The 14,097-nt window shown below is 39.5% G+C and overlaps 1 protein-coding gene across 2 annotated transcripts in view; it reads right to left on the bottom strand.

Annotated features, from left to right (window-relative positions):
* Window positions 1-14,097, bottom strand: part of CALCRL (calcitonin receptor like receptor) — a 96,264-nt gene that overhangs the window by 36,756 nt on the left and 45,411 nt on the right. Inside the window, exons 2-7 of one of the 2 annotated variants that reach the window (XM_054043878.1) lie at window positions 13,788-13,824; window positions 8,001-8,089; window positions 5,964-6,066; window positions 4,135-4,279; window positions 2,587-2,697; window positions 1,360-1,472 (exon numbers count right to left, since the gene is read on the bottom strand). In XM_054043878.1, the coding sequence (XP_053899853.1) occupies window positions 1,360-1,472; window positions 2,587-2,697; window positions 4,135-4,279; window positions 5,964-6,017 (423 nt within the window). In that variant the 5' untranslated portion in view covers window positions 6,018-6,066; window positions 8,001-8,089; window positions 13,788-13,824. The remainder of the gene's footprint in view (window positions 1-1,359; window positions 1,473-2,586; window positions 2,698-4,134; window positions 4,280-5,963; window positions 6,067-8,000; window positions 8,090-13,787; window positions 13,825-14,097) is intronic. The other variant, XM_054043877.1, reaches the window with a different exon arrangement.

Raw genomic sequence — 14,097 nt, 5'->3', positions numbered from 1 at the left:
ACTAAATTCATTCAGAATCTGACCCACTATTGCTTTTCAAGTTCTATTCCTTGGGCAGTTTACAGTTTCATATATTTTTCTGTTTGTTACTTGCCTTCATTTTCACTGTTAATTTAAAGAAAAAACTATAAGCAGCTGCATCTCTTTCAGCTGAGGGTACATTTTCCTTTATCTGTCATGCCACTAGATATCACAGCATAGCTCAAAGATAGACAATAGATGGCATTTTAACAAGCTGTTTGTTGCTATTACTGAGTATAAATATGCTGTGTTTCTGCTGTCAGATTTCTAATTGACATCTCCAAACTCCATTGACATCTACAGAAATTCCATCTTTGTGACAGACACCATGCACTGTGGCCTGATTGTTCCTCCACATCCACACACATAGATGAAGACTTCCATATACAGATCTGGCCTTGCCTGCACGGATGATAAAGCGTGAGTTGTTCATTCCTGGGACCTTGTAAATGGCTGTCTGTGGGAGCTGGAACAAGTGCCTTGGGCAGGGAAGGCGGTAATGTGTCCATCCAAAACCACACGGGAGTAGAGTTCCTCCAGATTTTTACATTTTTGATGAAAGATGGGAACAATTTTTTTTTTTTTTTTTTGCTAAAATTAATGTGAACCAGCTCGGCTCAGGAGTTACTCCATCTTGGAGATATATTAATGACATCTATGCACCTGTTGGTAGGGAAATTGCTGTCATTATGACTGCACTGGATGGACCATATCGTTGGCAGATCCTTCTGAGATCTGCATCCCTCATGGAGATCTATGGGGTTCTGGGCCTTTTTCTTCCACTTGTGGGTAGGATCAATTCTGAAGAAATTCAGAGCAAAGATTTGAAGGGAATCTCTTCAAAGTTTTCTTCCCTCTTTGCACACATGCTTGCGCTAGCTCAAGTGGAAACTGTAGTGTAGGCAGGGTACCGCAGACAGTGTAGGCACAACTTAGCCATTCTAAAGAAGTTCCCATGGGGTTCTGGTGGGTTTGTACCTACACTGCCTGTGCTAGCACAGCTACACTACTATTTATACTTGTATTTATGCACACCACTAGCTTGCAGCGTAGAGTTATCCCCAGAGTAACATTACATACTTCAAGCTGGTCTAAAACTGGTTAAATCAGAATCCAGCCCTTTGAGTCTGCTTAGCCTGCTTTCTTCTCTTGTTGCCTCTACATATTGCTGTCCCCGCTTCTAAACACATTATAAGAAAACATAAGGGAATTACGTGGCTATGAAAAAACTAGTATGTTAATGATGGTCAATATTGCTGGTATTTGAGGTTTCATCAAGACTGTTACAAACTTTTCAAATGAGCTTCCTATCCATGGTAACATGCATTCCTCTCCTACCTTTACTTTTTCATGTGTACGGAGATTACACTGGGTGTAGTTTGTCCATGTTCTGTTGCTTTCGGGATGTCTAAACCAGTTTCCATTTTGGTCACAAATCTTTGTAACTTTTTCTTTAGCCAGCCAAAATGGGGAAGAAAAAACAAGCCAAAAAAAAAAAAAAAGTCAATACTCAATGTCTGTTTCTCCATCTCTAGTATTTCAAAGCCTATAAAAACTGGCAAGGGACAGACAGATTTATTAGTGTGAAGAGAGAGTTTTCTTACATTAATATAAATTTTGAGAACCTGGTAGCCATTGTATTTGCTTGGCAAGGGCAAGCAAACAAAAATACCCCCCCCATCCTTCAATCTAATTACTCTAAAACTGTATCACACAAACTATTAGAGAACTAGATGGCATGATAAGAAGATTTAAGTTATGTCAAGTATCATAAGATTCTTGCATCTGAGGAAGTGAGGTTCTTACCCACGAAAGCTTATGCTCCCAATACTTCTGTTAGTCTTAAAGGTGCCACAGGACCCTCTGTTGCTTTTTACAAGTTCTTATGTGATAATCAGGGATCTAAATTAAAATCTGAAATTTTAGTCTAATAAATAGAGTTGGAGAGGAAAGAAAATGTCAGGAGAGATATTGCTTATAATGTTGACAATCACTGAAGAAATTGCGTTATCTGTGAATGCTTTACTGCCAATGCCTAGCCAAATACTCTCAGTCATGAAAGGGCACTGGGAGACCCCGAACACAGAAGAATCACTCCAGTTTATGACATTCTCATGACCACAGAGGGCATGTTTCAATTAGGAAAATAGGTCAAGGCTGACCATGGAGGGAAAGTAGTTAACTGTGACCAGCTGAATTTGAGGTTAAAGGTATTAACATCTGTCTACATGTTAGGGAAACATTCTGGGTTAACTAACACGTTAACAAATCTTGTGCTACCCTCACCTTCTTTTTCTAATCTATGCAGCCTTGCAGGGGCAGTTATCAGTGTGGTGGTGCAGTGGGGAGTGTCCTGCCAGTGGGTGTGTGTGGCCAGTGGACCTGGGCAAGGAGCAGGTGCATACATCCAGTAGATATGCAATAACATGGAATCTTTTGTAGTAGCAGCTGCCCAGGTGCTGAGCCACTGATCTGTGCTTGGTGGTTAGATCAAGAAGAAGATTAAATCACCCCCACATGCCATTTAGCCAAACAAAACTGGCATACAGGTTCATACACATTTACCTGATGGGTTAAAGTCCTGAAAGTAGTCAGGACAGCGTTGTATTGATACGGTTCCTGCTGCAACATCATTCCAACACAACCAACCATCCCATGTTCTGTTACAGTAAGGACCTATACAAATGTAGAGAAATCAGATAATAAAGTTTGATTCCACATTCACAAAAGCCTTACAATAATTAGGTGGAAAATCTGGAAGCAAGCATATAAACCAAATAATTTCTCTAACAGTTATCCCAGGTCTTTTACCTGTAGCTTTTAAATCTTCAACACAGAACAAAAGTATTTCAATCAAAAGCAACCTTCTTTTCTTGAATAAAAATCTTAAAGCAATGATTTGGAATGAGCTTTTAAAGGATGAAGTAAAATCTTTGCCAAAATATGTTAATTAAAAAATTCCATCTGATCCAATGATAAGAATAATACCTTTATTTGTAAGTACATTTCTTTCATTAAGATGTATTTAAAATGTGTCATCATTCACCAGAATTGTGACTACAAAGGCCTAATCTGCACTTTATGCTCAATGCCAGGTCTAGAGTAGAGTTATGCAATGTATTAGATAGTCACAGACCTGAGACACAAGTGACTGAACTAACCAGTTTAAATTGAAATAATCTATGTTAGGATAAAGAACAAACTTGTAAAGACCATTTCCTTGCTTTTATTTACACAGCAGAGCTATACAATATGCCCATAGCCAGGTGGAAGGCACAGCTCTGTACGAGTTATATTTATTTTTAAACTGCATAAACATTTCTCTTGACCATAGATGATAATTTAATCAGGAGAAAAAAAAATCAGTGTAAAATCTCTCTTCTCCCACCTTCTAAGAGTCCAGTATTTAAGTGAATAATGCGATCTTGAATATTTTCATGAGTTCCTGTAAATGGTTTGTGTCAAAAGTGGGTTACTATTTAAAAGGCAAAGAATATTTCTAGGACCCAGAAGTTAGAAGAAAGCAAGGATGTTCCAATATGTGAACATTTCCAGTTAAGTATTTATATCACCTGTTTAACATGAAGTGCTTTCAATTTTCCTAGGGACATGAAACAGCGGGTCCAGAGGGGTGGAAGTACCTATAATAGCTATCGGTGGATAAACTTTCTTCATTTATCTGGGCTGGAATTGAATATTTAGTTATCCATATTTATAAATAAAGCATTAGGTCTGTAGGCAGTGGTGTTTTGGGTAGCTAACATACTCTAGCACCTTTCCATAGCAATTAAATATTCTTCCTCACTGCTAAGGAAAATCACGTTTGTCTTCCTGAAAGTTACAGAAATGCAATTCGTGTTATAGATAAAAAAAGTTACTAATAAGACAAGGAAGGAGGAGGACTTTAAAGTTTCTTAGTTATACAATTCAAATCTACTGTCTACTTCCTCTAGGTACTGCTTCGATTATAAATTCTCTGGGTTAGGGGCCATCCATCCATCCATCCATCTTTCTTGTTTGTGTTTGTACATCACCTAGCACAACAGGACTCTAGTCCATTAGTCCTAGGCACTATGGTAACTCAAATAATAAATAATAAGAAAAACCATTTACCTTCTTTACTACGAATAGGATCTTGTGTAATTTTCTGATAGCATTCATACTGTGCTGTCATAATTTTATTCCTAGTCACACTCAACTGAGTGGAGTCTTCTGTCACATTCTGATTCTGCTCATTTGGTATAGCAATGGCAAAAAACTAGGAAGAAAAGGAGATTTAAAAAATAGATATATGGAAAGTTATCGTTGTTTTCACAGCACTTTTTTCTGTAACTGCTACAGTGGATCTTTTTTCAGAGTGGTAGCCTTGTTAGTCTGTATCAGCAAAAACAACGAGGAGTACCTGTGGCACCTTAGAGACTAATACACTGATTTGGGCATAAGCTTTTGTGGGCTAAAGCCCACTTCATCAGATTCATGGAGTGGAAAATAGTAGGCAGGTATATATACACAGTACATGAAAAGATGGGAGTTGCCTTACCAAGGGAGGAAAAATCACTTTTGTAGTGGAATGAGACCAACATAATCAGGGTGGCCCAACTACAAAAACTAATTTCCCCCTACTGTTACTCACACCTTCTTATCAACTGTTTGAAATGGGCCACCCTGATTACATTGGCCTCATTACCACTACAAAAGTGATTTTTCCTCCTTTGGTATTCCACTGTTGAGAATAGCCCACTTCCACTTTAATTGAATTGTCTCGTTAGCACCAACCCCCCGCTGGGTAAGACAACTCCCGTCTTTTCATGTACTGTGTATATATACCTGTCTACTGTATTTTCCACTCCATGCATCTGATGAAATGGGTTTTAGCCCACAAAAGCTTATGCCCAAATAAATTTGTTAGTCTCTAAGATGCCTCAAGTTCTCCTCGTTGTTTTTAGTGGATCTTTTGATTTTCAGGTTAGCATGCTGATATATAAGGAGCTTGCAATTATTATTATTCTTAAAACAATTTCACCAAAAGTAGCCATTAGAGCTCGTTACAGACAAGCTGGTTCTCTTCCTGTTCATTTGGTGAGTCTTCTTACTATTAAATCAAAATAAAGTGCTCCTCCTTGAGGGCAGACGTGATGGTCTGACATGATAAGACTGCAATGGATAATGGAAGAGAATAAAATGTATTGACAAAATCAGAAGAAGTTAAAGGGCCTTTTACAAAGCCCATTGAAGTAAATTGAAGTGTGAACATTGATTCTGAAGGAATTTGGATCAAGCCCCAAAGGATTTTCTATGAAACAAGACTTACTAATTGAAGTTATTGGGGCTTTTGGTTTGTTTTAGGGCTGTTTGGTTTCCTCTATAGTTTATAAAGCATAAAACAAACCACACCAAAACAGTAAGGTCAAAGGAATTGGGTGATTAATGTGTTACTGTAGTCATATGGAGGACACATTATTCTGAGTTTATACGGGCACTTATACTAAGTTATGAAAATAAGGAGAGTCAGACTGAAGACTGACAATGAAAAGTTTTTCACTGACTGTATTGCGTACCTATTGGGCTTAGAAATCTATCAGTCTATCTGTCTATCGTGAGTCCCATCTGCTTTAGTTGAAGTCAATGGAAGTTTTCCCATTGACATAAATGGGTATAAGGTCAGAACCCATCACTGCTGCAAAACCCATTGCTAGCGGAGGACACAATTGTGATCAGTGGCAGGAAAGGATTTCAAACTTCTGTATGTCTCCTAGTTACTACACAGGCATTAAAAGCAGGATATACCATTAAAGGGTATTGTCCTCTACCGGAGCTTTACATTAGAGCAAGACAAGAATTTCTATTCTGTATTTCCATATTTGCCAGAGAAGTCAAGATCTGTGTCGCAGCTCTGAAAACTGAAAGTGGAAATACATGTTAAGAAAAATGTTAAAACTCACCATGGTAACTGACAAGAGGAGCAGCAATTGAATGATCCAATTTGTCTCCATCATTAAATCTGATTCAATGTGTTTTATGCTACAGTTCAACAACAAGATCAAGCTGCAATGGAAAAGTTGTAAGAAAAATAGAAGTAATTCATATAATTCAAAATCTACTGAAAACTGACAAAAATGGCTGCCATTTTTCTTTATAGTTCACTACAATCAATATATCTAGAGCCCAGTTGTGACCCCGTTTCCATGGCTACAACTCCTATCACTCAGGTGGTGCAAAGGGGGTAATCCACAGCAGATCACCAGTAGACAATTCCCATGATGTGGGGGGACTACATGTTAGTGTATCTGTGTTGCTATTTGGACCCACACCTCTGCCTCCACCTCCTCCCAGCATAGGGGCTGTGTTGGGGTGGGGAAGAGGGCATGGCAAAGCTCTGCTACACCAATCCTCCACTGGGGAGATCTATTAAGGACCTACATCAATGGTGGAATTTTGATATGCCTGATAACAGCTTCAAGTGGTATCAGAACCAGAGCTGGCTCTCAAATTCAGGGAACTGGTGCTGGTGCTAGTTCCCTGAAGAATCTCTATGGCTCAGCAGAGTTCTGGTGCAGGAGAGAATCTGCCCCATTACACTATAGGTCATTAAACATGCAGTAAATTCTGGCTACACGCCAGGGTTGAAGCCCATGTGTTAAGTAAAACTGCAGTTTAGTTTATATGAGCGTTTAACTGGCATGTTTAAAAAGGAAATTCCACTTCTTCCTTCCTTTCACTCCTGTGACACTGATGGAAAAACTGATCCATAGGCAGCAACTTTAGGCTAATGCTACAGCTTCCCAGGGATGATGGGAGTCAATGCAGGGATTAACAGTGAGCTGTAAAATAGCTTCCATATCTGCTGATAGTTGAACATTCCCAAATATGGAAATATCAGATCTTTGTGGAACTCCTGTAACATTTCTCCCATAAACATAATAATGTATTTCCATTACCCATCAAGAGAATAAATGAATAAATAAATAAAATTCTGTGTTCTGTTCCCTGTCTGTAGATGTAAACAGTGTGGGAACAGGATACCACTCTACATATAACAAATACATTGCAAATGTATTTCTGAATACTTTAAAAAGTAATTTCAGCTATTCCAAGGGCACCTTTTCACAATACAATGCAGATTGTTATATGAATGAATCTTTGTACATTGAGGTACAAATCCATTAACACCCCCTAAAAGGCACAAAAATCTCTTTCAAACCCACATACATAGACATAATTGATCCTCCTGTGAGAAACCCTGTGGAAGGGGGTTGACAGGAGGAAATCTCTGAGAGGTTCCCTTGCAATGATTTGTTCCTCATTGTTCCATTGTGGGGTTGGATTTGCTCCCCACAAAACAGGCCACAGGGCTCAAACCCCTTCCCCTCAGACTCTGTAGATATGGGGGATAAGTGGAAAGGCAGGACCAACCACACAAAGGCCTCTTCCTCCCAATAGGCTCCCCAGCCCACACCTTTCCTGCTGCTCTAGTAGGTGCTCTAATAACCTCCCTTAAGGTGGGAGCCCTACCAAGAGGATGATCCAGCAGAAAGATAATTCAGTCTGGGCAATATTACAGTATTTTAGGGAATAACATGACCCCCATCCCCCTCCCCCGACTCCAGATGTCTGTGTAGATCCCTGGACTTATGGAGCATCCTCAACAGAGTTCAGTTGAAGTGGGTGCTGCCATAGAGGTGTCTAAGACCTTCCATCTCTTCTACATGGAAGGCATGATCCATGCACTGATGGGACCTTCCAAATGTTGATCTGGGGGATATCAGGCCTCACTTTTCTAAATTAACATATTTTACTATATTAGCATTAATTACCATTAATAGTAGTAGTAATCCATAGTACTGTAGGACTAAGCTTCAGGTTGTGGATGATACTACCAGAGCTACTCTAGCATTACTTAAGCCACAAAAATCATATTCCGGATATTGCGGGTTTAACTGATGTTGAAGGGAGGGCACTGTTGTGAGCCAATTACTTACATGCAAAGGTGTGTCCAGATTCCAACCACATTTTCCTTTGGGTCATACTCACTCTTGTCTCGGATATTTTCTTATCCAGTAGTTATGTCCTACAAGAGATTGATTGGTGACAATAAGCAAACAATTGAGCATACCTTGCCCAACAGGGGTCATTTCACACAAAATCCATCACACACAAAACATAATCTTATATACATAATGATGATGGTAAGCAAGAAGCCTGCCTGTCTTTTATATTTTGTACAATGCCTAGTACAATGGGGGCCTTGACCATTTGGTACAATTGTAATACAAATAATTACTAAACAGTCTTACTTTGTGGGATGTAGAGTTTGTTTAATTTTCAGGTTTTAATGAAGCCTGAAGGAGCCAATTTGGGCCTGGTATAAGGTTAAAGACACAGTTGTGCCTGTTTATACCAGGCATGAATTTGGCCCAATATCATTCGCTCTCTCTCTTCTACTATTGGTAGGTAACCCTCCTGAGGTGTCTTCCAACCCTAATCTTCTATGATTCTATTTAGAAATGTGATCACCCTTGTTAGTGTACTCAGAGTAGGAGGGGTCCCTAGCCAGAAGCTATATCAGATTCTTTGACTATTAACCTGATCCTGAATAAGTAATGTAAGATGTAGTGTGTTATCATTTTGTTGTAACTTTGTCTTAATAAAAAGTTAAAACATATTCTTGAAAGTGGGTCCTTGCAGAGACCATTATCTGATATACAGACTAGGAAGAAATATTGTTAGTTAGTTTCTAACCAGTCTGTTTGTAAAAGGAACAGCTAAACATTACATGTGTATTGAGCAAAGCATGATATGATCCCAGTGGTAATGGAGACTTTTGATTGTTAGACTTCAAAAGTCCATTGCCTCTCAGGTTACCCACATACAATCTCTGGACCATGTGACTAGGGCAGCTTTGAGCTGTGAGGGAGGAAAGACTTTCCTGCACTACGACGTTCCAGAGATACAGCATAGACTCTACTTTGTATTTGAGGGTAGTGCTAATCTAGAGAAAGCTCTATATTTGGATAGGCCTGTTTATTTTCAGTCTCTCACCTTATGATTTTTTTCTTTATTTATGCATAGTTACCAGTCAAATATTACTCTGATGGGAATTTGAACCAGAAATCAACATTTGGAAAATATATCGACTATTGCCATGAATTGCAATATTCTCCCAGGCCAGTTTGTTTACCTGCTGCGTTGGCAGGTTCGGCCGATCGCGGCTCCCACTGGCCGCGGTTCGCCGTCCCAGGCCAACGGGGGCAGCGGGAAGCCGCAGCCAGCACATCCCTGGGCCCGCGCCACTTCCCACAGCCCCTATTGGCCTGGGACGGCGAACCGCGGCCAGTGGGAGCTGCGATCGGCTGAACCAGCCGACGCGGCAAGTAAACAAACTGGCCCGGCCCGCCAGGGTGTTTACCCTGGCGAACCGCGTGCCAGAGGTTGCCGACCCCTGCATTAAATGTTCTTCACAATGAATTATTTCACGGGTTGTAGTTAAAAGAACCTAAACTGGAGCTGGATAAATAAACTGTTGTTTTGGACTGTCACATTCAGATAAACTGAAAGGTCTCTGGATTCATAGAGAAGACAGAGAAAGTAGTAGTTAACTACCTGGACACAAGGTCATAACACTGAAGGCAGTTGTCTTTTCCTCTCCAAACAATGACATATTAGTGCTAGGAAGCCCCATTTTGTCTTCAAGAACAGTGATTCAAATGGGGTGCCAGGCACTGTTATATATTTTAGGGCATGCAAGTATAATTTAGGATTTTGTTTGCCTATTTACTGATGATTTGCATGAATCTGAAATTTCCATAGTTTTCTCTATAACAGTCTCTAAATAGTTTTCCAAAACATATTCTCGCTGACTGATAGATTTAGCATGTAGGATCAAATAATGCCATTAGATACACCTGTGTACCTCCATTCACTTCAGAGAGGTTTTACAGTGTACATGAAGACAGAATTTGGCTCTTTTGATTAAGGGTGCAAGACTATTTACATTTAACATTAAACAATATTGGCCACCTACTAGCCCAGTTACTTAAATGAGGCACACCTTTTGTAAGTAATGGTTTTATAAGAATCTCATATCAACTCTTCCAGGGGCATGCTCAAACTCTGAGTTTCTAATTCCTCTTAGTAGACAAGAGATGAGCTCATTTCTGCAATGCTGTGAGTGCTTCCTACTCAGTGTCCCCAAAGTTGTTAATGTACATTCAATTTATACCTAAGAAAAGAAAGTCTCTTCCTAGAGATGACTGTTTTTTGATATAATTGCAAAATGTGTGGGTGCAGTTCATATAGTATACATTTGGATTTCAGTAAAGAATTTTCTACATCATCTCATGAATTCATTAGCTCAAAATTTATTCTATTTGGTTTGGATAAGAACATTGCCATGTAGATTAAAAAGTGGCTGAAGGATAAACAGCAGTACATAGAGTTAGGTTTGAGGTGGTTGTTGAGATACAGCTGATATAAATGTTAAATTCTATTTTAATGACCCTATCCTGTTTTAGTAAGCTGAAAAACATAAATGGAATTCACAGATGATTCTAAGTTGAAAGGTGTTGAGAGCAGAAGTAAGGAAACAAAATACAAGGGTATCTATGGAGAGAAGATTTAACTTGGGAAAGATTCAGGATAATATATTTGGGGGAATATAGTCAGATACAAAAATATATTTAATGGCAGAGAAAAACAGAAAGCATTAATGCTGAAAGAACCTAAGAATAACAGTGTAAAAAAATATTCCCACAGTGGAAGTCTTACTCTACAGTAAAATTGCAAGCAGTTAAGGATGTTCATATAGGCAGCTATTTTGCAATGCAAATTTGGCTGGTTTTTTGGGGGGGGAAGGTGTTTTTTTGTTTTTTTAAATAGTGTCCTCTATCACTGTCATATCAAGGAAAACAACATTCCAGTGAACTTACAAAGTTTAAGAGATTTGAATGCGAATAGTTTTAAAAGAAATTTAAAACAGTTTATTCCTAGATTCCCAGGCCGGAAGGGACCATTGAGATAATCTAATCCAAAATAGGGCATAGATCTTCCCCAAAATAATTCCTGGAGCATATCTTTTACAAAAACCATTTAATCTTGACTTAAAAATTGTCAGTGATGGAGAATCCACCACAACCCTTGGTAAATTGTTCCAGTGGTTAATTACACTACTGTTAAAACATGTATACCTTATTTCCAGTCTGAATTTATCTAGCTTCAATTTTCAGCCATTGGATCATGTTATAACTTTCTCTGCTAGACTGAAGAGTCCATTATTAAATATTTGGTCCTTATGCAGATACTTACAGACTGTGCTTAAGTCACCCCAAACTTCTCTTTGTTAAGTTAAATAAAAGGCTCCCCAGCTGGACTTCATGCATGAAATATGGCAGCCAGGTTACTGCCTGGTCCCCCACTTCCCTTCAGGAAAGGGAAGACTGTAATGCATCATGTGAGATAAAGTCCAACCAGGGAGTCTGCAGATAGAGGAGAATGGCGGCATGAGACACCCAAAACTACTTCTTCCATCTGTCTACTGACTGTAACTGGCAACTCCGTAATGAGAGAGGACGAGTATTCTTACAGTGGTTCACATTAACATGAGCTTTTTAAAAGTCCATCAAAAATGCAACTTGATAGAAACATGGTGGAAGCCCATGCACTGAGTCCCCCTCTCTTCCCTCATCTCTATGTGCTGGTGACAGGTTCAACAAGACAGACAATAGGTCATCAGTTTACACATTAGATATTGAGGGTAAATGTGATTTAATGTATTAATTGATACAAAGTCTTAAGTATTCTCTAAAATAAAGGCACTAGGATTAGCATGGGGAATTTGTTAGTCTCTAAGGTGCCACAAGTACTCCTGTTCTTTTTGCGGATACAGACTAACACGGCTACTACTCTGAAAACAGTAAATCAGTTCTTCAAATATCATACTTGCATTTTACTTTTATTGCCTACTGTACAGAACACGGAATAACTTAACCATATGAACTGCATGTTTCTTCTCTTTACTACATTCCTCTTAGCCAAATTATTTCTATTTTTTATATTATTTCCATTGCCTTTGTAGTATTTGTCATTGTCAGCAGTGACATGTGCTGCAGAAGGCAGAGCTCCACAACTGTAGAATGAACTGAGCCAAAAGAGTCACTCATAAAGCTTTAACAGATGTTTTTTCCCCTTCCCCTCCTGTTTTCTCCACAAAACCATCCTGCCCGCACAAAACAGCTGTTTCTGCTTTTGCTCTTTTCCCTTCCTCAGAAGAGTAAATGTCCTCCTGATTGAACTGCAGAAAGGTACCATTTTAACACCAGAGCAAAGGGAGAATACAACCAGAAATATCAGGGCTTGAACTTGTATCCTCTGGGCATAGCTAGCACAGAAGAGGAAACGGGCCAGGCACCTTTCGGCCACTGTGTGTGTACACTCTCTCTCTCTCTCTCTCTCTCTCTCTGGGAGGGATTTTACAGAATGAATGATTTAAGCTCTATTTAGTGTTGGAGCCATCATGAAAATCTGCAACTCTGGATTTACTGCTGCTGTATATGCAAACCTCTTTGGTTGAAAAATTGAAGTGGATGTTTTATGACAACACTCTGTCACACAGAGAAAGTACTTCCTGATTTTGATTGGTTGGAATTACCCTGAGAATAACTGTTCTCACAATATTTTGTTATCTCTGTTTAGAATCAGGGAGTGAGGAGGCATAGGACTCAAAACATTTCAAACCTCAGGCAAACTTTTGGTTTGGTTCAGCCCAAGATATGGGCAAAGAACCAAGCTGGAAACGATCCAAACTTTTTTATGCATCCCTAATTCAAATGGCCTGCAAGGATCTTTTGACAGTTTGAGGAAGTCTCAAATCAAAATCATGTTCCAAATGGAACAGCACATAGGTCTCAATCCTGGCAGGTGCTAATCACCCTCATTTACTGTTGACTTCTGGAGCACTCTGCACCTTAGAGGAGGAGGCCCATAATAACTCCTAATTAAAAAGCTTGATTAACAGTGATACTAAACAAATTTCAGATTCATTGACAAAGCTGAAGGAGGACTGCAAAGTGTCCAGGGCTGCTGCAGTGCAATTTGGAAATATTTTTAATCTGATAAATGACTTTTCAGTCTTTGAGGGATTGATTCCCCATTTACAGAGTTTGAACGAAGGACATCCAGATCCATTGTCGATAACACTACCCCGTCCACTAAAGGAGGCTAGTTGACCACAGTTAGCAGTTTGTTGAACTGGTTTTTAACCAGATCTCTAACAATTAGAGGGAAACCCCATTATAGCTAGCTGATAATTAACTTGTTACATCTGAGCTGAACATTTTCAGGTCACTAGAATTCCCTTTTCAACACTGTTTTGAATTAACTCACAGGCAACAGCACGTCGAATTCAGCAACATCGCACAGACATCTTTGCAAACCCCCTAGAACTGTTCTTACGGCACTTGTCCAGTGGCACTGAAGCGTTAGCTTCCCATGAGCCTCAAAGGCTTCATTGCAGTATGCTCTTTCTCTGGGTAAAGCCGGACATGTTACTTGGTGAGCTATATTGCATCTTTTTATAGTTCTTGGGTGAATTGATACTTTGCCTGAATAAGTTGGATCCTCATGGGGTTATATTTTAGATAGTTCATGTACTAAACACAAAAAACTAACCATAGCCTGACTTAATGTTCATATACTGGGCCAAATTGACCACTAGTGCAACTCAATTGTGATTTCAAGGGGATTGTTGCATTCAGCGCACTCACTATAGTTACCTTTTCTGTTCTGCTGTGTAACTATTATCTCCCAAACCTGTACAAAGCAGAAAAGGAGGAATTAAACCACCTGGCGCATATACTTTTTTCAAATAATGCTCTTAAAGTCATTGGGTATAATTATGGCTGGTTCTGAGTACGTGCTAGTGGTGAGAGTGGGATCACAGAGCCTTCCCAGTACACTGCAAAGGAGGCAGCCATATTTTGGTTGCAAAATACTGTGGACCACAAGGGGAGAAGGCCAGAGGGCAGTTCCTGCAGCACTCAGGACCCTAGAAGAGTAGGATTTGGGTTTGGAGTGGTGGACCTT

Source organism: Malaclemys terrapin, chromosome 11, assembly GCF_027887155.1.
Source record: "Malaclemys terrapin pileata isolate rMalTer1 chromosome 11, rMalTer1.hap1, whole genome shotgun sequence".
NCBI classification, from domain to species: domain Eukaryota; kingdom Metazoa; phylum Chordata; order Testudines; family Emydidae; genus Malaclemys; species Malaclemys terrapin.
Note: the sequence above shows the minus strand (reverse complement) of the source record. Positions and strands in the feature narration are given on the sequence as shown.